The sequence below is a fragment of the Pagrus major genome, chromosome 14 (genome assembly GCF_040436345.1).
Source record: "Pagrus major chromosome 14, Pma_NU_1.0".
Lineage (NCBI taxonomy): Eukaryota > Metazoa > Chordata > Actinopteri > Spariformes > Sparidae > Pagrus > Pagrus major.
Window position 1 is genome coordinate 11,161,511 of NC_133228.1, and position 27,948 is coordinate 11,189,458.

The 27,948-nt window shown below is 42.8% G+C and overlaps 2 protein-coding genes across 2 annotated transcripts; both read right to left on the reverse strand.

Annotated features, from left to right (window-relative positions):
- Nucleotides 1-1,570: 1,570 nt before the first annotated feature.
- On the reverse strand, nucleotides 1,571-9,899 carry LOC141008700 (sodium- and chloride-dependent GABA transporter 2-like). Its single transcript, XM_073481150.1, has 15 exons — nucleotides 9,893-9,899; nucleotides 9,307-9,489; nucleotides 7,316-7,450; nucleotides 7,035-7,175; nucleotides 6,854-6,941; nucleotides 6,627-6,759; nucleotides 6,379-6,513; nucleotides 4,829-4,932; nucleotides 4,460-4,584; nucleotides 4,259-4,371; nucleotides 3,860-3,997; nucleotides 2,821-2,923; nucleotides 2,593-2,693; nucleotides 2,271-2,441; nucleotides 1,571-1,720 (listed from the first exon to the last, which is right to left on the reverse strand). The coding sequence occupies exons 1-15, from the start codon at nucleotides 9,897-9,899 to the stop codon at nucleotides 1,571-1,573; spliced, it is 1,827 nt and encodes a 608-aa protein (XP_073337251.1).
- A 1,683-nt stretch (nucleotides 9,900-11,582) lies between these two features.
- Nucleotides 11,583-27,937, reverse strand: kdm5a (lysine demethylase 5A). Its single transcript, XM_073480489.1, has 29 exons — nucleotides 26,736-27,937; nucleotides 25,895-25,972; nucleotides 25,321-25,443; nucleotides 24,992-25,162; nucleotides 24,320-24,505; nucleotides 23,224-23,302; nucleotides 23,045-23,136; nucleotides 22,775-22,933; nucleotides 22,544-22,663; nucleotides 22,214-22,372; nucleotides 21,282-21,463; nucleotides 21,020-21,182; nucleotides 20,809-20,928; nucleotides 20,525-20,719; nucleotides 20,204-20,385; nucleotides 19,940-20,064; nucleotides 19,678-19,828; nucleotides 19,445-19,565; nucleotides 19,141-19,317; nucleotides 18,870-19,048; nucleotides 18,280-18,418; nucleotides 17,976-18,155; nucleotides 17,204-17,764; nucleotides 16,931-17,089; nucleotides 16,354-16,482; nucleotides 16,103-16,250; nucleotides 15,791-16,011; nucleotides 15,166-15,636; nucleotides 11,583-12,494 (listed from the first exon to the last, which is right to left on the reverse strand). The coding sequence occupies exons 1-29, from the start codon at nucleotides 26,880-26,882 to the stop codon at nucleotides 12,162-12,164; spliced, it is 5,250 nt and encodes a 1,749-aa protein (XP_073336590.1). The 5' UTR covers nucleotides 26,883-27,937; the 3' UTR covers nucleotides 11,583-12,161.
- Nucleotides 27,938-27,948: the final 11 nt, after the last annotated feature.

The following is a 27,948-nucleotide window of genomic DNA, read 5'->3' on the forward strand; positions in this document are numbered from 1 at the left end:
AGAAGGGGAGAAGCGTGACACCCAGTGGTAAAATCATTCTAGAAAAATTATCCAAAACTGCTCCATCATTGTGTCTGCGCAGCCTTCTTGATGTCTGTGCCCCTTTAAAAAACAGTCTTCAGCAACTTTACGTCTTTGTCCAGCCAGGAGCATTATAATCTTAAAAATGTTTAACACAACATTTCATACAGGGAGTAAAATACCTCTAAGCAGAGTCTTATTTCATTAAGATTTTGTCAGTGGACCTAATTGGAGCTTTGGGTTTTTTCCATAACATAACCTCAGATCAGAAAATTATACATCCCCTCCTATTTTGAGACAGTAAAAGGTATATTTTTTGGCATTTTTCTGCAATGATCAGTAAATTAAAGGGGCACTCCAGTGATTTAGTATCTCACATCATAAAGTTGGGTGACTAGCAGTAGGTAGATAAGTAGAATAATGATAACCATTAAAGCAGCAGAGGTGGAGGTATTCATTCTTTAAGTCCCTAACATGGAGTACTCTTTACATAATGTAAATTATTGATCTTCTTCTCAGACAAATAGATAAAATTACACACTGTGTGCAACTGATAAAATGATTCAAGTCAACGCTAAATTTTGCATGTTTATTTAAAAACACACTTACAAGATTCACATTTCTTTGTACAGTCATATATGTTACAGCACAAAATATTAAACTATATGTCATGTTAGTTCTACGGCTATTAAATGCTACGATATAGTAATTATTACTGACAGTTTATCTTTTTATTACACAGTCCATTCATGCAAAACATTTTAATTCAATTCTTGTAAATACAATGAGGGAAATTTCCCCAATCGGTTATGATAATACAATATATGATACAAATAGTGGCTAAGTAGCCATGACGTGATGTCAGATACAGATACTTACATGTAGCCCACTTTTCTGTGGTAACAGATGGTTAACCTCTTCCATTAATGATTTTACTGTCTTATTGTTACAATTGCACAAACTTCCTTATATGCAAAGTCAAGAATGTATTTCTAAACTTCTGGTAGAACCTGTGTGTCCCTACCACATTTGAATGAGACGGAAATGCTGTTAACTTTTATTATGAAATTTCAACATTTTCACAGGACAAGGCTGACTCGTGAATCTCAGCTGACCTTGAATTATTTCATTTACACCACCTGTGAAGTGCAGAGCTGAACAATATATGCCAATATGAACAGAATGAGTCAGTTAGAGTAGAGTAGATGACTTTCGTCCCTGATAAAATGTCCCCCTTATGATTTCTAAGAAATCCAATAAATGGCTAACAATAAAGGGCTTTATAACTTATTTTTTCTTTATCCTTCTTTTATCACATTACTGCCAACTCTGAAAGCTACAGGCGCTGGCAAATCCAACGCGTCCTAAGCCTATTATCTCCTGAGTCCTCCACATCTGTTGTGTATAAATAAAAGTAGATGAAGTGATGTGACACTGTAATGTATCTTTCCCTGCTGTGATCTTTGGGATGGAGGCAAGGGTGCAGCAAGTCAAGGATGAAACCAAAACCCCGTGGTCTTTTCCCACACTAATCACCAGCGGGGGGGGCTCATAAGTTGGAGTCTCTCTCAGGGACAGGATAGTAGCCATTTGTGGTCATGCTGGCATCTCCATCAGGAGCAAAGATGGCCAGTAACTTCTCCTGCTCCCTCTTGGTTTTGGGCAAGCTGTCACATGGTGTGGTGAGCAGCTGGATGCGCTGTAGAAAGATAAAACAGTGTTCATGGGCTTCAGCCGTGGCTATCTTAATGGGGTTCAAGTCAAGAATAAGTTCAGAGATGTTGGGGACACAGGATGTCTGATTTAAGACCAACACTGGCACACAAATCCTATAATTTCAGACACTGAAGGCAAGGGTGTAACCAGGGGGTGGCCTAGGGTGGCACAGGCCATCCTCGAAATCAGACTGGCCAACTCAGGTGCCACTCCACTATCCTAAACTGTGATTGGCTATCAGCCTGGTCTGAGGCGGGACCTTAGTTCAAACCAACTGTTTACAGTTTCTTTCATAAAATATTTACACACAGGCTAATTAATTAAAATTTTGTTGGTAATTTCTACTGTGACTATATTTATGTATGTGCATTGTTTGTGTGTGTGTGTGTGTGGCTGCACAATTTCTTTTTGAGGAATTAAAGAATAAATTATGGAAGCGTTATATCACATAAGTCTGTGCCCCACTTGGGCCCCCAGTCAAAAATTCTGGATACGCCACTGACACAAAGAGCTCTTTAAGGGTCATCTCTTACCTGTCTGAGTGTCCCTGGGGTGGTGCTGATCTTGTACACCATCCAAAACGGGATGCAGACCATGGAGGCGAGGGCGAGCAGCCAGCCAATGGCATAGCCCCACCACGGGTACACGTACTCATTGTTGTACTTTAGAGGAGTGTATTTGATGAGGGAGAAGGCAAAGGTACCCTGGAGAGACAAGCAGAGAAGTATTAGTATTACTGGTGAGGAATGAATGTCTTGTGATTACTGCAAAAGAGTTGAGGGGGCCTCAGATGCTGTCAGCCTTTGTCATTTTTGGAACGCCTTGATGCTACTCAATTAGTTTGTTTATACTCACAATGCATGTGGCCGGGGTGAAGAACAACCAACAGTACTTGATGTAAGGTCCTGGGCGGTAGCCAATCATGTCCTCAATGTTATCATAAAAGCGATCCGCACCTGGGAAAACACAGTAAAGACAAAAATTGCTGAATAGGAACGTCTGCCTGTGATCAGCATAAACACTCTGATCTGCTTGATTAAAACAAATAGCCCAAAAAGTTATTTATGTTTGAGGCCGGCTTACCATAGACCCATGCAATGCAGACAGTCTCAAAGATGGCCATGAAGAGAAGACACATGCCACTGGCTGCATAGTAGTCAAACAGCTGGAAGACGTACATGCCCCCCTACAAAGAGAGAGAAATAAAGAATTGAGGCATAATTATACTAGGATAATAAACCTGTTACACTTAATCCATTGGTTTTAACACAAAACAGATTAAAGGGTAACTCCACCAATTTTACACATTAAAGTGTGTTTACAGGTCTTGGGGAATACTATTGCATATGTGAAAAAAGTAGGATAAAATGTTCTCCAGAGGAATTGCATGTAATCTAATAAATTGCCTAAGTTGCTAAATTGCATTGTGGGTAATGATTCTTACCATATCTTCTAATATAATTGTGTATCATTACAATTGTAACTGTTTACTGTATACTGTCTGTATATGTGCCCATTGTGTCTACATTTTTTAATTTGTTTGTTGTTGGGGTTTTTTTGTTGGTGTTGTTGTTGTGTTTATTTTTTAGTAAATAGTAATATATATATATGAAAGAAACGCTGAAGCACAAATCTAGAGACTTGGGTGTCAATAACAACACTTGAGACTCACCTGAGACACGCTGCATAAAACCTTTGACTTGCTTGTACGTACAAAAAGATGACTTGTTGACACCTCTGCAGAGCATTCATGTTTCCAGCTGTGCAGAGGTGAAACCATGTCAACCATGTTGGACTCCAAAATAGTTTATTTCAGCAGTACAAAGCATCAAACCCTCCAGGTGCAACCCCCTCCCCGACAGCAACAGCCTGAGTTGAGTGTACGTCATTTCATTTCATTAGTTTTAAGGTTCAGTGGATAGAGTTAATGACCCTGTTTGTAAAATACAATGTGGGGGAAACACCATGAGCAATAAGATTTAAAGACACTAACTGTACAAATCATGGTCTTCTGCAGTGAAACCTGAGTTTGTGCTTGTAGATCTTCGTCACTGTGCATGCATCTGTGTGTCCATAGTTTGCATCTGTGCATGTGTGTGTGGTCCCAGAGTGTGACCCCTACCTCCATCAGCATGATGAGGCCCATGAAGAAGGAGAAAAGGCTAACAGCCAACAGGAAGAGCTCCCTGCGGTTTTTACGTCTGAACACAGCCGGGTACATGTCCACCACCGCCGTCACGAGGCTCTCGACACACACAAACTGACAGGAGATGCAAAATGAATGAAACTCTCTTTGTTTGTCAGCTATAATGAAGTAAAGACTTGCTCAGTTAACATCAACTTAGTGAAAACAAATACTGCAAATGCAAAATGAGAGCAAAGAAAGTTTAAAATAAGTCTCCAAAAGGGAGCTTTAAATCAAATGTACAAGGACAACCACAAATCATCCTGCATTTGTTCAGTAATCTGTGTTACTGTGGAAACCAGTGTGTGTGTGTGTGTGTGTTAATTAACTCTGTACCTGGCTGTCAAGCCCTAGAAAAACTATCATGATGAAGAAGAGGGCGGCCCACAGAGGAGAGAATGGCATCATGCTCACAGCGCGGGGATAAGCTATGAAGGCCAGGCCCGGACCTACAGAGACAAGTAAGCACATGTAAACTGATTCTTTTTTATTCCCTTTTGCTCTCAGCCTTGAATGTAGTCGATATGTAAGCCTCACCAGATTCTGCCACTTCTGAGATGGGAACATTCTGCTCATAAGACATGAAACCCAGGATGGAGAAGATCGCAAAGCCTGCCACAAAGCTGGTGCCGCTGTTCAGAAAGCACAGCGACAGGCAGTCTCTGCAACAGAAGTTACATTGTTAAGCTCCAGATTCACACACGCATGGAGGTGTTGTAAAAAACAACTAAATATTACCTGGTTATTACATTTATTTAAGTATTACCTCTTTATTATCAAATTATTACCTCACCATGATATTACCAAGCTGTCAACGCATCATGTAAATATGTACTTCTTTGGGAAGGCGTTTGTAGTCTATATCTGAGCATGTAATCATGTTTGCATAGCAATTGTTTTATATACCTGTAACAGTTATTGTTGTATTTGTTGTAGCTTCCCAGAGCAGTCAGTGCCCCTAAACAGATGGCGTAGGAGAAGAAGATCTGGGTGCCAGCATCCATCCACACCTTACACAAAAGAAAAAGAAAAAAAATGAAGCCACTAGACTAAAGCGATGCTGAATAATGTATTCATACTTAGGTTGATGTATATACACAAGCGTGCCGTGAAGTGTTTAGATAATCCGGAGGATTTCACGTGCCGAGTGTCAGCATACATAATCATTGACTATTGCAGTTGCACAACAATAACTTGTGAAAAGTCTGTCACATGTTGTTTTTCTACATATTGATTAACAAAGCGGGCTTCCGTAAATATAAAAAGTACAGGATCTGGGATGGATAGTAAAATGAGTCAAAACTCTTCCCTGTTCAGATACAAAAACACTACAATTTCAAATTGAATATAGAGCAAGTAATAATCAGGATTTACGCCAGTTTGTTTGGTTTGGTTTTATGGCAAACTAGCTGGCGACCAAAGCAGAATGAGACAATAAAATATAACAGCACTTAACAACAGGAGAGATACATGAAAAGTTAACAAGGGACACTAACTGAGCTCTTCTAATTGGACCGTTGCTAGTCTGAGTCTGAGTTAAGAACTCTTGCGTCCTCCCGGAGGGGCAAAGCCTGGTTAGCTGTCTGTCTGCAGCTCATGTTTACAGTCTCTGTGGTGTCCCGGCCCTGCGTTTGATCCCTGCGGCCCCTGCCTCTTTCATGGAGAGCAGATGGACCCAGCAGAAACTAGGCTCCCCAGCAGAGAACCATGGGATACCTGCACCTGGTGCGCCCTCGCCCACAGGGACCACATACGTCGCTAAATCTTCTGAAGGCCCTCATTGTGAATTTTGCTTGAATTAGTTAAAGGTAATGACACCACCATGATAGATTCGTAAAGAAGACATCAATCAATTGATTCTCTGCACTTTAAAGGGGCACTACGTAGTTTTAGAGAAGAAATTGAAACTTTAATATGTATGAATTTATGAATATTAATGAGGTAATAAAACAAACTCAGAAATATTTATTTTTTCCACAAGCTGTTCTCAGGGGAAAATAAGGCCCCCAGAACACTGTTTGAAGCTAGAAAGGTGGCAGGGTCCGCCACATATAAACAAAGTAAAACAGTATGAAATTGTGTTGTCCTTTAAGGTCAGTTTGTTTATTCAGTCATGATTATTCAGTTTGTTTATGTCAATGAAGATCCTTATCTTCTGATTAAATTTTTTTCCCCAAAACTGCATAGTGCAGCTTTAAAGTTCCCATATAATGCTCAATTTAAGTTCATATTTTTATTTTGGGTGACTACTAGAAAATGTTTACATGCTTTAATGTTCAAAAAACACATTATTTTCTGTGTCTATTGCTGTAACATCTCCATTCACCCTCTGATTGAACGCCATGTTTTTAGTGCCTGTCTCTAAGACCTGCTTCAGAATCAAACGAGACATGGAAATTTGAGCCTCTACAGTATGGGACCTTTAATTCGAAGGGGTTTGTGTGACATCCTGGTACCTGTGGATCCGCTAGTCGTCCCAGGTCTGGGTAAAGGTAGAACTGGATGCCGATGCCAGCACCAGGCAGGGTGAGTCCTCTGATCAGCAGCACAATCAGCATCACATAGGGGAAGGTGGCTGTGAAGTAGACCACCTACACAGACACACACATCCAACAAGTGATGTTAAGAGGAAACGTGGAAAAGAAGAAACAAATCCCAGATGTCATTCTCAATGTGCCCCTTTGGTTAAACACTTCTCACCCACCTTCCCTGTGGATTTCACCCCCTTCCAGATGCAGAAGTAGCACATGACCCAGGCGATGAACAGGCACAGAGCCAGGTCCCAGTTCAGAGATCCCATGTGGTCGAGGCCTGGGGAAATCCTCAGCGCTCTCCTCCTGCCGAGACAGGAAATAAAACATGAGTCTTCACTGTCGTTTTCAGAACAGTGAGATATCACCGAAAGGAGGTCAGGCGGTCTGAAGAACTCACTCCCAGAACTCGATGACAGGAGAGGTGGCGTTCAGGTCCATTGTTTGGTTGACTGACGTGTTTCTCCTTGCAAACTCCACACAGTTTTCTGGGGGGGAGAAGAAGGGCAAAATGTAAAAACCCTTCAACAAATCAAAAACTTTTGAGGAGCTTCTGATGCATTTTGAAGAGCATTCCTGACCTGTGTTCCATGTGTTGTTGCAGGATGACCAGGCCAGGTCCCAGGAGAAGGAGAAAGACAGGTAGAAAATCCCCCAGGCCAGAACGATGATGTAGTAGAAGTTCAACAGAGTCACGATCACCTGGGTGCCATAGCCAAGACCTGCAGAAAGAACACATTCATATACAGCACTGAAAACATAATAGCAAAACCAGCTGAACTCAGGTTTTTATACCATTGCTTTGTAACATTTGCTAAATGTTGTATGACTTTCCTGGAGGTGATGCACCTGTCCTGCCTACCTTCAAACAAGGGACTGATTTTTCTCCAGCAGGTAATGCCTCCCTCGCTGGTGTACTGGCCCAGGGCCGTCTCCAGGAAGAAGACGGGAACGCCACAGGTGAAGAGGAAGATCAGGTATGGGATAAGGAAAGCACCTGAGTTGAGAAAGAGGAGAGAGGAAAGGATTTCAGGGTTAAAGTTTTTGGGAATGGAAAATGGTTGCCCATCTCCAGTCCAGACGTATTCTCAGACGCTGGTACCATATGCATATACTGTATGAGAAATACATTCATTCTCACACACATTATCCACCAGACAAGGCACAAAGTGGTGGAGGAAGTTTTCAGTTGCTTAGCTTAAGGTAAAGTACCAATACCATACTGTCAAAATTCTCCAGTATAAGTGAAGGTCCTGCACTGAAAATGTTACTTAAGTAAAAGTATGTGAGTATAATCAGGAAAATGTACTTAAAGTATTATAAAGTAAAAGTACTCAATGCAGAAATATGCTCTATTATATATCATTTTTAGATTATTATGAATCATGCAGTAATGTGAAAGCAGGATTTTACTGTTGTAAGTGGCTGAGATTTGAGCTCATTTTTATTATTTTGTCAAACCAAAAACTCCAAACCTCAAAATTATTACAAAATAAATAGAAATGATTAAAGTAATTTCAAGGAAAATGAACACATGCTCACAAGTTCCCAATATTCTACTTGTTTGAGCTGTCCTTGCATATACTGTTGGTTCATTCAATTTACAACAAAAGATCATATGCTTGTAAAATGTACTAATGTTGTCAGATAAATGTCGTGGGGTAAAAAGTACTACATGAAACAATACCAGAGAAAATGTACAAAATTATATGAAAGGAAAAGACTCAAATAACGTGTGAGCCTATCTCAAATTAATATTTAAATACTTGAACTAAATAGTTTAAATGTTGGTTACTTTCCACCACTTTGAATTAAATCAGAGCATCTACAGGAATCCAATGAATACATGTGGTCAGAGCTTCAGGGCCTTCTTACATTACTGGAAATGTGGAGGCAAACACAGACTGCAGCTACAGTCACAGTCAGTCTGCTCAGATGTGGACAAATGGCCCCATGTTGAGCTCCCTGTGTGAATGACTGTAGAAACAAAGTGTCTCTGGTTTAAAGCCAGATTATGTTAAGATGATGGAAATCTTCTCTGTCTACCTCTCTTTCACACTTCCTGTACCCTTGACTTAGATTACTTATTACTCATCATGCATTACCTATTACATGTTTGTTTATCCTGTCTATAATTTCACACGTTGCTTCCGTTCGCACCAAACTTGTGATTTCCACCAGGTTGAGAGGGTTTGAACAAACCTTAAATACAAATATAAGCCATATAAAATTTAAGAACCATGCAAGGTCATGTGTAGGTGATGTAGTAAGCAAGTAAAGGCACAAAGTACTGCAAGAAGACATAGAGAAAGGTTTCTTTAGCTGTACACCTGAGCCACTGCCACTCTCTTTCGCCCTTTTGTGTCTGACGTCCCGTCGACCGAGGATGTTTGGCGCGCTCAGATTTCCGCCTCTCTGCGGGGACAGCTGCTGTGAGCGAGGAGCAACAACAGCTGCCTGACCCCGATCAGCCCTGAACCCCTGACCCTGCCACCCCATGGAGGGAAGAGGAAGGGGCGTCCAATTTAGCAGCTACACAAGAATGTCCACAAATAAATGGGTAAAATACTCTCTGGGGTTTGGTTGATTGTGAGTCCTTGAATATGCATGATTTTGATTTCTCTCACCTGAGCTAAAAACAAACAAAAAAAAGGAGCATTCAGGTGTTCTACCATGCCTTACATGTGTTTTTCATCATGCATAACTGCAGCTATTGAGTGCATGTAAAAACAATAGCAAATGGTTGAATGTAAAAGTGCACAAGAGCAGTAATGGATGCTTTAAATGTGTACTGCATATGCACATCGTGCTGTTTTAACCCCTTCCTCCATCCACTGTTCATCCTTCACTCACCTCCCCCATTCTTGTAGCAGAGGTAAGGGAAGCGCCACATGTTGCCCAGGCCGATGATGGAGCCGGCCACCGACAGGATGAACTCTATCTTGTTGCTCCACTGGCCCCGCTCCTCCATCTTCTCCTCCGAGGGAGGCAGCAGGTCCTTGGTGCCATTGCGGAGGCCTGCTTTGGCAGCGTCTCCTGCAGGAGAGAGAAGGAGGGGGAGAGGAGGGTTGCAGGAGATTAGAGAAGCAGGTTGAAACAGTAGAGATGCCCTTAAGCAAGGCATCAAATATGACAGTCACACAGTTCCAGCTACATCAGTGGAGCAAATTAGTTTTACTATGAATGTGTAAAATTGGAAAGATAGAAAAGGAGGATGCATGTTCAGTCCTTTTAACAGATTTCCCCTGAAAACACACATAAAAGGATCAAATTTAAGCTTTGTATAAATCATGAATTAAATCAATTACATGTAAATGCAATGCAACCTTTATCTTTGCCTTAAACAAATCAAATTATGAAAACAAATTACTTAAACGAGTTCGAATTCACTGAAATTGCATTAAAAATCTTTGTTAAATGACCACAAGTGACAGCTTACCTTTCATTGCAGTGCTAATTGATCTTCTGTGTTTCTCTCAGTGCTGAGGCAGTCTCTGGAGATTTCTCTGTGAATGCTGCAGGTTTTAGAATTTAACATGACTCGCGCGAGGGGCGGGTGTTTGTAATGCTAAACTTAGGGCCAGCCTCCAGGGTCGCTCCCTTTCTTCTGCCTCCTTCTGAGCAAAGTACATCAAAATATTTCAGTTATATAACTGTGTCATTGTACTGCTTTAAGGATATAGATATAAATATATGTTTTTTTAATCAACAGGAAGGGTTAGGGCACCCTCATATCAAGGTTTTGATTTTGGGGTACCATGTATTTGCTTTCTGCAGCGCAGTACATCGTTATCTCATTCAGAGGTTAAGTTTCCGGTTGATGTCAGTCAGAAATTAAAATTTTAGCAGGCTTACAGAAAAAAGAAAAAACAGACAAATCTTGACATAAAAAAGTGTCTCCTTAAAATAAAATAAATTCACAGAAACCTTCAAATATATCACTGCCATAAAGTGATTATTATGAAAGGTTTTTGTGACCATTAAAGGTGCACTATGTAGTTTTGGGGAAGACATTTTAATCAGAAGAGAAAGATCTCCATTGCCTGATTTTTTCATGCCTTAACAAACTAAATAAACTCTTTTCATTTTCATGACTAAATAAACCTAAATAAACAAAATGACCTTAAAGGACAACACAGTTTCATACTGTATCACTCTGTTTATATGTGGCGGACCCTGCCACCTTTCTAGCTTCAAACAGTGTTCTGGAGACCTTATTTTCCCCTGAGAACAGCTTGTTTATTCAGTTATGGAAAAATATATATATTTCTGAGTTTGTATTTCCTCATTAATATTGAAAATATTAAAATTCTGGGTTTTAATTTATTTTCCAAAACTACATAATGCCCCTTTAAGACTCTAAACTACATTTTTATGCATAGACTCCACTCAGTCGACACAACAAACTGCAGGCGATGAAGATGTAACAGTATAAGATGACAGAGCAGACTGTTGCAGTTGTGCAATCTATTATGCGTCATTACTCTTCATTGTGTTGATGCCTCGCAGCCCCTCGTGATCACATATTTCTGACTCTCCCCGGTCAAAGCGGTGACAGAGGTGAGTCAGAAAAGCAGCTGAGGTCAGTTCACACCGGATTTGACTTGGTTGAGTTAGAAGTTCAGCGCAGCCCTCCACCAAGCCCCCTCTCACAACCCTCCCCTGCAAATTCGGATGTTGATGTAGAATTCCTATAAAATTGATGCTTTTTCCCGTCCCACAATGTTGGAAAAAAAATCAAAGATTGGAATTTTTTCAGCAAGGTCATCTCTTTGGGAATTTATGCATGTTGTGTGAAACGTTTGCCTGCTTATTATTGAATTAAGCAACATACCTCGACATCTCGCCTCTAATTGAGCTTAATGAGTAACACAGGAAATGTGAAGCTTAACTTGCCACTTGAAATCAATCAACAAGTCACTGCAGAGGCCTCGGGATGATTGGTGGGTCAAACTCTGGCATTCCAGCCAAATAAAAGGACAATTTTACTTTTTACAATAATACTTTTGCTTCATTTTCTTTGCATGATTTAAAGACAATCTGTTATTTGAAAGAGAGAAAGAAAAGTACGGACAAACTGGCTCATAAAAGCAAATTCACACAATGAAAAAAAACATCACAATTATCAATCATTTGACTAGGAATAGTTTATTAAAGGTGAGAAAACAAAACAAAAAAAGCCACAATTCATTTTTTTTTAATTGCTTAAAAGTATGTACATTATAAATAATTCCACTACATTACAACCATTTGTGTTTTCCTAGTCTGGAATCCTACATATTGAGATGTTACTGTCTGAGGAGCCAGGCGAAGGGCAGAGGGGAGCGGGTCAGGACGTCCAGTAAAACACAACTGGGGACACGTCTGTTTATTTGCCTGTTTGCACTGAATACAACAGCTGGAGTAAGTGGGTGTTTTTAAGTAAGTGTACCGATGACTTGTTATTGTTCGGGGGATGTTTCTAAACCTAAAACTGTTGTAGGAGGACTTAGTCTTGTCTGAGTACTAACAGCCAATACAACAGATCTTCGCGCACGGAGAGAGCGCATGTCAGTCAGACTCTTCTCTGCCTTCCAGATGCAAGTTTTTCTTGTGCTCTATAATCCAGGCTGTTACACAAAAACCTCTGGTTTGACCTGTCCTCCCCCCCAGCTTCTTTGTTCCTCAGATTCTGTACAGTCTTGCCTGGATTCTAGTGTTTTTAAGCGCTAACTGCCCTGCTGAGGCTCTTGTTGCTGCTGCTGCTGCTGATGTGAAGCTGCTGGGTTTAGATGAGAGGCGGCGGGCGCGTGAGACCACGATGCCCCGACAGACGACGACGGCAGGCTCTGCACGCCTATCGACGTCGCCAGCACTACAACGTTCTCCTCCGCTACCTCCTCCACAGTTATCGCCACGCTTCCTCCCGGGCTCACCCCGGCAGCTTTGCGGGAGCAGTCCATGCAGATGTAGTCTTCGTTCTCGGCCATTTCGCACGACACGCCCACGCACACCTGGTGGAACCACTCGTCGCAGCCACCGTCGCACTGCACCCAGTCCACCTGGAGATAGACACGGGCAGACAGAGGAAGGCATGTGAGTGAGGATTAAGGAGGGGCAACAAGGAAACAGGATGGTTATTAACAAAAAACGTGACAGGGGTTTGTCAAGCAGAGCACAAACTTCCAGATAAACATCACTCGAGTGTAAATTTTAACAGCACGGTAAAGCTGCAAGTCTGTCATTGTTTGATTGATCTAATGTACTGAAAATAAAGTCAAACACTGATGGACTGTAAATGATCAGGGACATGTTTTGCACACATAAAACGACTGTCAGCTAATTTACTATGGAGTGAAACAAACATCATATCACATCATCAAGTCTTTCGCCACTGCTTCTCTTCATCTGCATCCCCGTCTCTGATAAGTGTAGTTCATTAAGGGGCTAGAGTCAAATATTTTCTACACCTGGTGGACAAACACACTAAACTGCAACATTTATCAAGTCAACAAATACATTTATGACTGTGGTTGTATGCTGCTTTCTTTAGCAGCGAGTCACACAACATTTGATTCTTGAGAGACAAATCGGTAGAGACATCCACCACAGTGACGCGATTATTATTCACTTTATGTTATGGGTTTGGGAACATTTTTAAATGTATAATAACTTAAACAAAACAGGAGTACATTTATACACAAATAGAGGTTTCAGAGGTTTCAAGGTAAAAGTTCCATATTGTCCTATACTGCCTCTGTTTGGCTCTTACTTGTTGCCTTTGTTGGTTGGGTACATTTATACATGATTAGTGATTATTGGTTTGAGTTAGGGTAAGAATATCAGGGTTAACCAATCAAAGGCAGAGTAGTGTAGGTCATTCCTTTGCTATCCTAGGAAAAGAAATAGTGCTGCCAGCTGAACAGCAAACAGTGATTTGTACGGAGCGATGAGGAGACCGTTTTTATCTTACATTATTTTTCATTTCTCCTCTCGGAGCAGAAACAGCTCATCGATCATGCAAGTTCAATGTTCACTACATCAGAACTTATTCAGAAAAGGTGTTTCCATCTCTCATGAAGAGCGTCAACTCTTTTTGAAAAAAGCCAAAACCACTTCTCTGAGATTTTATGTCATGTTCAGGTGATCCTGTTCAAGGGTGCAGAGGCACGGGCTCTTCCCAGCATGCACTGGGCTAAAGGAAGGGCGCACCCTGGACAGGTCGCCATTCTATCATCGAGCCAGATAAAAATATTGACATCAATGTGTGATTTAGAGTCTCAAATCTCCAAAACGATCAAAGCAAACATTAAACACACAGCTGACCAGATTTGACCTTGTGTTCTGGATTTTATAATTAGTAAATGCATCATCCCAACATCAGGTGTTTTTGGCCCACTTCAGAGCAGTACCTTCATAATTTCACCATCTTTACTCCACCCACAGAGCTGCATGCCTACCAGTTCCTCAGCTCTGATTGGCTGCCCCCGCAGACACACATGAGAATCAGACTAGCCACTGGTTAACTTGGAGGACAGTCTACGGTGCCGTCTCCGAAAAGGACCACATCAGTGTGTCCTGTTAATACGTTATGTGTAACTCTCTTTAAGGTGTTCCAGTGCTGTTATCAGCTGTTGATATTCAATAAAGTTCCATGATGTTTCATTTTGAGAAGTGTTCGGTATTAACTCGGCAAACTAAAAAAACCCTGTGTCATTCACCTGGACATGGGCTGGAGGTTTAGAGGTCTTGAAAGTGTCATCCAGAATAGACTGCCTGCTCTTACTTTGGCGGGGATGTTAGTAGGAGGGGTCAAGAATTTTCTAACTCACAAGGTCTCACAAGTCGGCCAACATCATGGTCAAGGCACATTTTAACAGCGCATCATGTCTAATCTAATTAGGTCAGTCTGCACTCCACATCAAATGTAAAGTTCTATCAGCAGCCTCTAATCACAGCAGAAGGGAGTTGCGAGATGTCTCTACAGGCCCTTCGATATACAAATTTTAATACATTTTATCCATAGTCCAGCCAAATGAATGAGCCTCTTATCATTTCTCCAAAGTATTCGAACAAGTTACTCATATTTAGAATCGGTGGTTCACAACTGTCTAGTCTAACTGTAAATGTGAATGATTACAACAGAAAGTTATCTAAATCCTGTCAGTGTGATATATTCATTTTCACAAGACAAATCACTGAGAAAATGTGTATTTTGAAAATTATATTCAGAGTGGAAACGGCTAGTTGATTAACTGATAAGTCGATCAGCAGAAGATTACATTTTACAAGCAAAAATTGCCCAAATTTTCTGATTCAAGCTTCTCCAATGAAAGTATGGGACATAAGTGACAACATTTTAAGATATGATTTTGTTTACATTTGTCAATATTAAATAATGCTAATAATCACCACATGAATTTTGTCCATATTCCAAGTAAAGACATGGCTTTAATTGAATATTTGAAGAATAATATTTAAAACATAAAGACCTTTGAGTTTGTACTCAGTCACATGGTTGCCTTTGACCTCTGTTAATTGCTAAACTGTAGCTGTGTTTATCAATCATCTATGATTCACCTCTTGAGCCTCTTTCACTGCAACACAACTTCTTGACAACACACTCTCCATCTTAAGTGCTGAATCTCAGACTTATATATGTGGGAAAGTACATATTCAATGACCAAATCACAATAATAATCTGTAGAGGCCGATGACATGATGAGTCCTCACCTTATCTTTACAGGGTCTCTGGCAGTTCTTGGCTGCACACACAGCGTTCTCATCATTGGAGTCCTCAGCCCCGGACCAGTCGTACTTGGAGGGAATGTCGAGAATCTTCTTCTCCTTCCTCTTCTCCAGCCCCTCCCTGATGGCCTCCGCCTTGGCTGCTGCCTTCTCCTTCCTCTTCCTCTCCTTCTCCTCCTTGGCTAACCGTTTGGCCAGCTGCTTCATCTCCCGGTTCTTGTCCAGGTTCAGTTTGAGTTTTTTCTTCTTGGGTTTGCCCCCGAGACCCAGTTCCAGACCCACCCTTTTCAGCTCTTTGGACTTGGCCGGTCGCATGTCGCCCATTGCCGAAGCCCCGCCGGTGGACGCCGCCATCAGCATGTGGTGGTGCTCTGCTCTTTCTAACTTCCGTTTCCTCTTCTTCTCTGAATCTTTGAGCTTGAGCTTTAGTGGCTTCTCCATTAGAGAGTCGTCAGGCTGTAGAAAAGGTAGGAAAGATGAAATGAGATTTTTTTCCCCATAATTTGACCTCTATCTATGCATCTTTTCACAAAATCAGAACCGACCCAAACCCAATGTTAAGTCTCTATCTAGCTGCGCAATCAGGTTACATAATGGATGACCTCCCTACCTCCATGACCTGCAGGAATCTCTCCTCAGACGGGGGGTGCGTGGCCTGCAGGATCCTCCAGATGTGCTGGGTTTCATCCAGGGACACCTCCAGCAGGTCTCCCAGCATCATCAGCTCCTCCAGCTGGGCCTTCGCCTGCGGGGACAGCTCGAGCACTGGCGGCTCCAGGCTGCGAGGTACCAGGGGGGTCTTCCTGGGCTGCTTCCTGGGCGTGCCCACATCTGAAATGCAAATTTCAGTATGAGACAATGAAGACGTTTGTTTCAGACTCTAAGAAACGGACGTTATCTACGTAAGTGACGTTGGCCTCACTTTGCACACAGGACTTGGAGGCTGACGAGTAGGCATGTTCAGCGCAGAAGGAGGGCGTGGCAGCTGGCCACATGTGACTGACCACCTCCTCAGACTTAACAGGAATCTCCTCATCGCAGAACAGGTAGGGCTTCACCTCGCCTGGGTCCTGCAGCACAAACAGTTGCACCAAGAGGTAAGGATAAGAAAAAAAAATTCCTGCTCGATTATATTTATCTTGAACAGCATCACTTCTTGCTGCCCTCACACACCTTCATGTCATAACCATAAGTTTCCCTGATGTCCTCGTCTGAGTCCGTCTCCTCGTCATCGTAGTCCACAGACTGGCGAGGTGATGTGGCTCTGCTGAAACCTGACTGCTGAAAAGTCTGGATGTGCCCCTGAGGAAGGACAGAAATACACAAACATACTCAACATCGCTGATGTGTCTTATATTGACTTTGTCACGAATCATTTAGATTTCTTTTCATGGTCTGTGTATGTAGTGCTTTTAATGTTTTTGTGGCTTTCTCCAATAGCAGAGTACCAAAATAGCTGCCATCTTCTTTTATTATTACCCTTCAAAAACTGTAATTAAGGGGTGTAAATAAAGAATGTGTCAGAAAAAAAACCTTTATATACTATTTTTATCAAAATACATCCAGTGGATTATAAAGGTTTATGGCAAAATGCCATCAGGTGCCTGTAACTCCCTGCACTCTTTTTCACATTGTAGAAGTCCGTCCAATCTTGTGGTCTATTTTATGTTTACACATTAGTGCCCTCTTCTGGTTACATCTGAAGTTGCAGTAGGTGACACATTTGATGAGAGGTAAGAGTCTGAAGTACCTGCAAGTCAGGGTTGGCAGCAGCTTTCTGCAGCTCGGCATTGATGATCTTCTCAGTTTTCTCCCTAGCAGCCTGCTCCACCATGCGCTGGCTCAGCACAGACAGCTTTGCCAGGGCTGAGGACAGCTCCTCTGTGGCCAGAGCTTGACGCGCTCGGTCCTGGTATGACAGTCAGACCAGTGTTAAGGTGAGAATTTAGGAGAGACCAAAAGCAAAGTGTGGAAGTGTTCCATATAAATGAGCTATAATGAGTAATGTAATTTTAATGCATACCTGCCAGCTCATTGCCCTCTCTGTCAAACACTGCAAGGCTTCTCCTTCAGGCAGACGCACTGGCAGCTTCTGCAGCGACACCAACAGCGACAGGATAGTCTCTAACCTCGGCCTCCTCGACCGCTGACACAGCGGACACAGGAACTTGGAGTCTTTGCTATTGCTCTGCCAACCAACGCCCAGCTTCTTCTGAGATCCCGTCTTAGGCAGAGGCACGCACGCCCCGTGGAACCAGTCCTTACAAAGCTCGCACTGCAACATGAAGCCACTGGCTGTCTTTCGACACAAGCAGAACTTGACCTCCTCAATACGGTCCGCCATCGCCATCTTGGCTAAATTGGCGGCACGGAGCGAGTGGATGGACTCCACTTCTTTCTGCTCTTTGGCTTTGAAGGCTGCTACAACAGTGGAAGGGTCTCGCACCTCTTCCAGGCTCTCCTCCAGGTCGCTCAGGGCATCCGGGTCAAAGCCTCCTCTCTCCTTCTCCATGAGCTCTTTGACACGTTTCCTCTTGCTCTTGCTGTTGCCATAGACCCCGATATCAATACGAGGGCTGAGGACCTAAAAGGAGACACACAGGGTAGCAACAAAATATTTTTTATTAATATCCTACTGGTACAAGACATTATACCACCGTTGAAGTTACAAAAAAAATGTGATCTAGAGATTCATAACGCTTATTTGCCTTCAAGTGTCTGTATACAGCACAATTTACACAGTCCTGACTCCGAGAAGCAGAGAGCATCAGATCAACTTTTTTATGATGGCCCACCTGGAGCAGTGTGTACGTGGAGTTCTTCTTGAGGAATGTGCGACCTGTCCTTTCCCTCCAGGCTCGGGCTGCGGCCACCTGAGACTCCACCTGGGCCAGTGGATCGAGCCGAACGGGGATGGAGCGACCCCTGGCCAGCAGGCTCTCCAGCTGCTCCAGGTAAGCATAGCTGCTGCCGCTCTGTGAGGTGTATTCACAGAAGGAGAAGGGTTTACAGATGGAATGCCCTTTTTCACAGCACTGAGAGAAGTCACAATCAAAGGTCCTCAACGTCACATGGCTTGAGATATGGGTTAGACAATACCTGAATGGCTTCCACCTTAGCGGTCCACTCCTTCGCCTTCTGAAGGGCCTCTCGTAGGGCTAAAATATTAGGTAGGTATGCTGGGATGTTCCTAGCTTCCAGGACAATGCTCTCCAAGGTAACCATGCTGTGTCGAGGTCTGGGGTTATATGAGGACAGACAGACATTAGATGTATGGCTCAGCCAATAAGATTTAATTTTTATTTGTTGAGTAAAATTCAAGCACTTATCTTAAATAATTTCAAGGTACCTAAACCAAAAATTGCCAGACTTTTGAACTCTTTATCATCACATCTAAATTATTACTACAAACACTATCATGAAAATACACTTTATAGGGTTCTTTTATACCCATGGCAATTATGTACATTGTCACTTTTTGTTTGATATGGGTGATTGTGTAGACGAAACACCAGATGTTGAAAAAATCCAGCATTTTTCAAGAATTATACTTGAATTCAAGCATATTCCTAACCATGAAAACATATCGGTTGACATTCAGTATTTTCCAGACCTTGAAGACTTTGTATCAAACCTGTCGTTCATTAAGTTATGAACAGAACTGTGGAAAAGTGCAAATGCATTCTTACCTGGCCTGCAGGCAGGCGCGGGCCTTATCCTCCCATCTCTCTGAGACAGTGAGGATCTCCTGTAGTTCGGCCATGGCTTTCTCTACAGCATGATGGGGAGCCAGGCCCACCCCAGAGTCTATCAACCTCTTCATCAGCTCCAGGGTCACGCGGTGAGGCTCAGCCAGGGTGACACGGACCTGAGACACGACGATGACAGCACGTTACATGAGGCTACAGTTAGTTAGTTAGTTACTCAGACAAACAGGTTGAGAGTGAAGTCTGAGCCAACCTCGTCGAGCCAGCGGGCCTGCTGGAGCTCCTGTTTCAATCGAGGCAGCTCTGGCAGCTCTACATCCAGGCCACTACCCAAGTCCAACAGTGCCTGCAGCTTAGAGGAATCGGGCATTTCGTCCGACAGTGCCACCTGGGCTCGCTCGTGGAAGTCCTCCACATTCTCTAGTAACTCCTGGGAGTAACAAGTCAAGCACAAGTTTTGTGGTGGCAAAAGCAGGTGATTTATAGAGGGAAGAGAATAAAAGGAAAGAGACATTAAGTGTGGACCACATAAGCACAAAGGAATTGAGGGGACTCACTTTGACTTGTCGGGCCTGGCTGATGATACAGGGCAGCCTGTAGAGCTGATCCACAAAGGCCTTGAGCTCATCCACAGTCAGTTTTGTGCGGTTACGACTGCTCTCAGAGCGCAGACGACTGCTGCATACACATGAAAAAAGAGAGACAGGTCAGTGCACACTGTGTACATGCTGGGCAATCAGTACATCACTTGTCTGTTGGATTACATTAAGGTGTATTCATGTCCACTGACCTGTGCCTCTGTTTGCGACTAAGCAGCAGCTGAGCTACAGACGAGCACGTCTCCGCCTCTTTGACCATCTCCCTCAGGCGGCGGAACAACGCTTTCTCAGGATACTTCCTGTCCTCTGCATCCTCCAGCAGAACCTTGAGCTCAATAAGATCTATGAGACACACAAAACAGTCAAGCAATGGCACAAACAGACACCACTACAATAACGCAACCATTTTTGGGCAACTTGTACACATTTTGTAGAAGAACTAAAGTCTAAAACCTTTCTTGTTTTTCTGGTCGGCAGCCAAGGCCTCCGTCACCCTCTTCGACCAGGTGTCATAAGACTGAGCCCGTGTTTTGACCCCGTAAAGCATGGAAGGAAACTCCTCCAGATCATAACGATATCTGAAAAATATTGTGCAGATATCGACTTGAGAATGTGGTGTGTGCAGTCAAGTAAATCTTAAATCTGGTATTGTTAATCCAAGCATGAAAGAATCAAATTTAGGCCATGACAAATTAGATTTCTTGACAGATCTCTCACCGAAGACACTTATTGCCGTGTGGGCAGTCACAGAGATCTGCTGCATGGTGGAGACAGACCAGTCGATCGGGGCTGCAGGAGCAGGTCAGTGCAGACAGGAAGCAGGTTGTCTTACACTTGTGACACTGGCGCTCATCGTCAGGTAAAAGTTCAAACACCTCCTGCTCTGAGGACAGCACCCCCTGTAGAGAAGGAGGAAAGAGAAGTGATGATGCCATCGGGCACAATATAAGTTGAGGCAATTACATTAAATGAATGGTAAGGCATGAGTTCAGACCTTTTACAAGCAAAAACCAACCAAACCAAAAATAAGTAACTCACTTTTTCTTGGACAGCCTGCCTGAGTTTAGTCTCCTCCTCCATCATGTCTCCCATTTCCTTGAAGACGGCGGCCGCCAGTTCCACGTCAAGGCTCTCTGGATCAGCAGCCATCTTGCACAGCAACTCCTCGTGGGAGAAGACGCAGTAGCGGTGGAGGCGTCTGTAATGGGCCACGCACTGACGACCCATGGGTAACTAGGGATGGGCATTTGAGAAAGATGAACAAACACATTCAAGGAAAAAATACTTTTTTCTTAATGGCAGAAGGATTTGCTTTCCCTCACCCAGTCAGCGGTGCAGAAGTTAACAGCCTCTGCAAAGTTGTAGCCCTGGTTGAAGCCGCTGTGGTAGGCCCTGGGGAAGGTGACCACAAACTCCCCCGCACACTGATTGGTCCTGTACACCTGAGGGGGCAATACGCACATAAATATAACTAATAATCAACGTGGACAAAATCTTATCAGATGCACATACGTGAAGGCTCAGAATACATACAGGGACACCGTGCTCCATGAGGACATTAGGATTCATGATGGTGACGAGTTGATGGAGGAGGTCAGGCTGGGAGTCAAACAGTTCTGGAGCCAACTTTTTCATAACGGCCTCCAGCTGCTCTGCTGCAGAGGCCGGCACTCCATACCAGGTCTTCGGTTCCCCCCTTGAGAACAAACGAATAAATTAACATTAAATACACCAGAGTGACTATTTTAATCATCAGACTGTAATAAATTCTTGAGCATCCTTTGTTGAGTCTCACCAATGCAGGAAGTTGATGGAGTAACTCCAGTGATCCTCGATGTGCCAACAGAATGAGGAGAAACACATGCCCACATAGAGCCAGGGCACCTTCATACCCGAGATGTCAACATTGATGTGGGTCAGCACCGACTGCTCCAGCACTGGCATGTTGTTCAGGTTCCAGCCTGAGTTGGCATACTCCTAACAGGAAAGGGAACAAAGTGTTTTCTTTCATTTCAGGGCACATGTCATGTTTTTACCTAAAGGGAAACTAACAATTTTCAACCAGTTTTGTAAAATTACAATGTGGGTAGTAAATGCAAATCAACAATGATAAACACCCCTCCATGTTGCCTGTACCCAGAGCTCCCAGCTCATTTCCATCATAAATCAGATTACACCTCCTCATTCAAGAGAGAGTCAGATTAAGAGGGTCGCCAGGGTTGATCAGGGGTCAAACTCAGACCAAACTGTAAAATGAGGCAGTTCAGAATAAATATTAACTAAGATTCTATTACTGCATTGTCTACTTCTCTCCTATTTCTTTTTTCCAAAATCATATTTTAATATACTGTTTAGCTGAAATATGAGATTGTTTGATACCAGCCAGGTGCCATATTGTTTCCCGTTTGAACACGGACAAGCTAAAACCAGATACCCCAAGAAAAAAACTTTTGAAGGATCTGTGAGATGGAAGTCTGATGATTAAAATGACCCAGGACACTAGGACACACGGGAATCCTTATTAAATGTAGTTCACTGGTTATAACCCTCTCACAGAACATGCCAGAAATAATGAACTGAGGTGCTCAATGTGATATGCACAGATAACAACTTCTCTAAAAGTTGAAAAATACAACAAGTCATATTCTAAAACAAGATATTAAAAATGGAAGAACTCTTCAATAAAGGTTTGTCAAGTTAAAAACTTAAAGAGATCAATGGTCTCACCTCCTCATCTCCCAGCAGCCTCCTTTTACCGTCCCTGACAGGAAATCCGCTGCCCACCTCCTTGGAGCTGATGTCAGCTCCGTACTCCACGATGACGTCCTCCTCGATGCTGCTTACCAGGCGCCAGAACTCTTTTTCCACCAACTCTGTGGGGACCATCTGGGGGCACAAGGCGGAAATAATGAACTCTCCATGCATTATCTCAACAATGAAAAGCCTGTTAGCAACACATTTAACCTCCAATTGTAAAAAACGAAAGTGTGACAGACAGATGATGAAAGGGCGTCCATGTAAACAGTTTACATATTACACTAAGGGGATTTTACGTACATGAACAGGCATGTTGAAGTAGTCAGACTTGAACTGGTCAGCCATTTCTCCAAAACTCTGGAGACTGTACTCTCTCACTGCCTGCTCGAAGCCGAATGCCTCTCTGGGCTTACTGCACTCCTGTGAGGGTAGATGGACCCATTCAGTACAATTTACATCAAGTGAAAAAGATTAAATATCTAAAGGAAAGATGAATTAATTAGTTACAATTCTACAGTGTTTAAGCCATACCTCAGCAACACACTTTGGACAGCGCCAGTCTCCTTTGGGCACGTCCTGTAGAGGCGGGATCAGGCAGAAGGTGTGGTAGCTGTCGTCACAGCCGTCACACAGCAGGAGCCGGTCCTCCTCATCGCCCCGTCCGCACACCAGGCAGAGGTACAGGTCGATCTGGGGGATCAGAACCACAGAACACAAAGAAAAGGTCACGCCTGCAGTTTCTCAAGATATACCAAGCATCACCCATCAGGAAAATGCTGATCACAATAAGATGACACTCACAAAGTTGACCTCCAAGGTTTCCTTGCGTGGTCTCATTTTGATGGCAAAGGCCTGGGCTTTGAGGTGACGCTGCTTCTTGTTGAATCCATCATCTGAGTGAAAGGGAAAAAAAGTGCCGGTGTAAGGATATAAATACTCACCATGTGTGAAAATACAGGTCAAACAAAAATTATCCTCACCAGCTGATACAATCTCCAAGCCAACCATCTTGGGACTCGTACCAAAGATCTTCAGACCTTTTGGCTCCTTGTTTTCCCTCTAGAGAAGAAGAACAACAACAACAACATCAGCAACAACAGCAGACTGTGAAACAGTGATCCTGCTGAAAGGCCAAATGTTAAGACGGCCTCTGGGGAGAATGTCTGCCACAGCTGGGACTCTGGAAAGGGAGAGGGATCCTTAAAGGGACAGTTCACCCCAAAATTAAAAACATATTTTTCCTCTTACCTGCAGTGTAATATATCCATCTAGATTGTTTTGTTTTGAGTTCCAAACTTTTAGAGATATCAACCATAGAGAACTAGGTGGCACTCAGCTTGTACTGCATGAAGCGCAAAAACAAAACAAAAAAATAAATATATAATCCACAGACCTTGTTATAAGATGTTTCATGTAGGAACTACTTTCTTTCTACCATATCACCATGGACAGCGCAGGATGATTGAGCTGTAACATTAGCTAGCCTCTCGTCCATGAGTAGCTGCAACTTCCCTCTGCACATGGATACATGGCTTAGTTTGGCAGAAAGAAAAATAAAAAACAGCTCACTATTTTCTGGAAAAAGACATTACTGTTGAGTTTTTAATATTTTTTTGGCACTTTGAGCACCGCAAGCCAAGATCCACCTAGTGCCATTATATTTGATAGAAGGCAGACATCTCTACAGCCGATATTGTCAAAATTCAGCGACTCACAACAAAACAATCTAGATAGATAAAGAGCACTAAAGATAAGGGGGAAAATATTTAATTTTGATTTTAGGATGAACTGTCCCTTTAAAGCAAAGGATGTTAAGAGGAATAAAGGGTGGGGAATGAGTGCTATGAAAATACATTGTTTGCAAATGGCTTAAATTGAAAACTGAGCACACAAAGGACACATTTATCAAAAATTCCACTCAACAAAATATGTTATTACGTAAAACAGCTTATTACACTTTTGAGATCAGCTGATCAAATGCATAAACCCTCTGTATTGTATCCTACATCACCTTATCTACTCAGCTACTACAATTGTAGCCAAACACTTCTTGTAGTTTTTTCTTTTCCTGTTTACCTCGGACTTTAGGCGCCTGGAGCGTCTCTCAGGCAGAAGCCGGTGTTTGGTTTGCATTCCATCACTCTCCCCATCTTTCTCCTTGTCCTCCTCCTCATCTTGCTCCTCTTCCTCCATCGTCTCCTCACCCATTCCCTCATCTACCTCTTCCCCATCGTCTCCTTCCTCGTATAGCCGCTGGATGCCCTGAAAGGAGTGGAGTGGAAAGAAATTGGAGATTTTTGGAGACCTTTGAAAATAATTCCAGGCTTTGAAAAAGCATTGCTATTATTAATACTGTGACACTTGGTTCAAATCATTTTGTAGCATTTTGATTTGGTCAAGTTTGGTTGAAGCGACACTGGTAACAGCCAAAACAGATTAAGCTCAATGGGGGATAAAAAGTAGAGTAACCAAATAATAACATCTACTCTCAAAATGTCCACATAATGCAACTTGCTCTATTATATATTTAAAAAAATGATTTTTATATCTCATGTGAAATCGTATAAATGGATGAATGCCCAGAGCAAGAGTGTGCAGAAAATTTAGGTCAACAATAACACTGTGTTTACACTTGCTTCCATATTGGGGTTGTTTTTTTGTCAGTTAACCCCCATAATGCTACTGTGCAGCTGTATGAAGCGAGGTCAAACTGTGTTAGCTGGTCTATGTTAACTCAGCACCACTCACAGTCAGCGTGGCCCCAGACTGGAAGAGTTCATACGGATAAAGGATCCTCTCATAGTGTGAGCGCAGCAGTGAGCCGGTGCCTTTCCCGGGTGGGAAGCCCATTCGGCTGGCCACCTTGGACCATCTCTTCTCTTTGCACGCTGTCTCGAAGCCGCCCTCTGATGACACAATCTGAAACAAACAAGCATCCAATATGGGCTTTTTTAAACTACTATGATAGACAAAATCTCTGATTAAAAATAAATGTTAAGCAATTTGTAAAAAAACAAAACAAAAAAAACCCAACAGTTAATAAAAAACAATCCAAAACTGATCTAATTGAGTTTTACCTTGCTGAGCTGGTAGAGGTCCAAAACCTTTCTCTCCACATGAGGGAAGCGGATCTTGGATCCCTGCAGTTCCCAGAACTTTGCGATTTGATCCAGAAAGTTGAGCTTAACCCGAGTGAGGGCCTGGAAAGTGAGGGAGAGAGAGAGGACAGACTATGAATGCAGGGGACCAATGTTCTGCTTTCATGCACACTGGACACCTCAGGCAAAATGATGTCTGAATGGCTGCACTCTGACACACCACCATACTTCTCTGGTTATGTGAAAACCTTTAATCCAATACTGGAGCTGTTCTGCTGCTCTCACTTTACATTGAACATAAGAAGGAGTCAAAGGCTCGAAAAAACACACACACAAATCTGGGCAGGTGTAAGACAGACACTGTAGGAGGAAGCACAGTCTGTGTACCCATCCTGAAGTGGCTTAAAGTTTGTGGACAGTTTGTGTGTCAATCAAAATTTAAAACAGAATACCTTCTAAAATACATGTTTCCTTCTTCATCAAGCAAATCCCTAGACACACTTTCACTCAGCATGATTGACATGATGGCATGGTGTATCTTTGTCAAACTCACCTCAAGTTCATTCAGTCTTTGTACTCGAGGCGTAAAGCGGAAGTTGCGTACATCGCAGGCGAACGGAGGCTGCCAATCCTGGCAAACAAGAAATCGGACACATTGAGCAACATCAACAATGAGGACATGAGAGCAACAATGCTGCAACTTGAGCTGAGCTTATTAACAGAGATTATGGGTTATAAATAATAATGACAAATTACCACTGCTCATACAGTTTGAAAAGTGCAATTCAGGCTATTTTTGTACAGGACTATCTGGGCATAAATACTGTGTATTGGAAGCTATTATTTTCAACATGTTGTTCAGTCTATTTTGAAGGGATAGTAACGCTTTATTTGGCCACACAGACACAGCCCAACAGTTAAAAGTAAAAAAAAAACAAACATAAAAAATCTACTGGAATGTTTACTTGTATGTGTATTTAACATGACATAAATCTGGTGTTATGGTGTGACAGGAGCGACAGGCCTGCATGTGGCCCAATGTCGCATCTTCGCAGCTAACGTGGTACAGTCACTGTAGAGTTACTTAGCTAGCCACGAAGAAAATAAAAACAAAGCAAGTGTAATCGGAACTGTTGAATCTATTTCGCCTTTACAAAACTTTTCCGGACAACAGATGAAACACAATATCAACCAAGTGGAAAATATGTACAGTTGAGTGCAAAGAAATTAATCTTATTTGACCTCTATTAGAGTGATGGTAACTAACGTAGTAATGTCGTTGCCTAACGCAAAATACACGCAGGCCCTGATAATCCAGCAATACCTACGTAGGAGCATAACAGGCAAATTCTCGCAGACTATAATCCTATGTTTGAAATGATATGTGAGTTTACCTCAGGGGGCCGGATCTTGCAGATGCCCGTTTTCTCTGCGATGGGTCGGATCTTGTTGATAAATCCTAAAGGATCCGAGAAATCCTCCCAACTCGGCTCAAAAACCGGGCATTCAGGAGGGGGGACGAACTCAGCAAACGCAGACATGTCGGTGTGGCGCCAGTGAAACAGTCTTCAAAAATAATATCTGATAAAATTGCACCGAGTTGAGCTCAACAGTCCATGATTATTTCCAATTATTCTCGTCTTGGGGAACTTCCTCCGTGTCCATCATGATCCTTCGAATAACAAATCACTTCAATGGCAGGCCATCCCAGTCGCGATGGCGAATCATGATCTGGTTTTGAAAGTGAATGCATTAATACAACAACAAAGCTGATCAATGTTTTGCCATCATCCGCAAACAGCGGGCCAAGCCAGGCCGGGGAGTCTTCACCACCACTCCCCTACCTGGGACGGAGGGCAGGGTCAGTCCGAAACGCCATCATTCCTTCTCACAGACGACAACTTCACAATAACCAACCCTGCAGTGAGGACTTGGGCCAGGGATGATCACAGAAATAGAAAATAAGTTTGTCAACACAAAACAAAAATACTCCGGCTTTACAGTGTTGGCTCCGATATTATGTTACGCAAGCTACCATCGCTATTGCTACGTCTCTGCACCTGGATAGTGCATGATTTCTTCGTGATGATGCATTTCCAACAAAGTTATCCACGGTTGGCTAAGTCCTGTGGCAAGCTGGTAGTGTTCATTAGCTAACGTAATCACGCTCGCTCGTCAGGCTTTCCTCGATAAACTTCAGTCTTTACGTCCACTTCGTCGAGTCTCTGATAGCCAAGCTGGACAACAACACGGGGGAGGCTAGTAGCAGCAAGCGTACATTGTTGACTGGCGTCTTCACTCCGTGCAACAACCCCCCATTCATTGAAGCATTTGAGGCAGTGGAAAACTAGCACACGGCTAATTTGGTTGGCTAATATCAGCTTAGCTAGCTACTGCTGCCCGTTGCGCAGCTAACATTGACATTAGCTGAGAAAGTCGGACGAGCAGCACAGTCCGCCATAGCTTGAATAGGCCAGTCGGAATCACGTAGAAAAAGGGCAATGTTCGTGTTGCTTTGTTTTACCGAGTGTCACTTTCCGTATAATTTAACGTCGTCTGTAGGTACTGTATCCGCATTAGCTAACGGGCTAGCTACAACTAGCAAGG

Excerpts from the sequence above, each read along its gene's own strand:
- LOC141008700 (XM_073481150.1), bottom strand. Across the intron at positions 7,176-7,315 it reads AATCAGTCCCTTGTTTGAAG|GTCTTGGCTATGGCACCCAG; the intron begins GTAGGCAGGACA and ends TTCTTTCTGCAG. Across the intron at positions 6,942-7,034 it reads CAACAACACATGGAACACAG|AAAACTGTGTGGAGTTTGCA; the intron begins GTCAGGAATGCT and ends TCTCCCCCCCAG.
- kdm5a (XM_073480489.1), bottom strand. The coding sequence starts at position 26,882 with ATGTCTGCGTTTGCTGAGTTCGTCCCCCCTCCTGAATGCCCGGTTTTT. Across the intron at positions 23,137-23,223 it reads CTTGGAGATTGTATCAGCTG|ATGATGGATTCAACAAGAAG; the intron begins GTGAGGATAATT and ends CCTTTCACTCAG. Across the intron at positions 12,495-15,165 it reads AGAGACCCTGTAAAGATAAG|GTGGACTGGGTGCAGTGCGA; the intron begins GTGAGGACTCAT and ends GTCTATCTCCAG.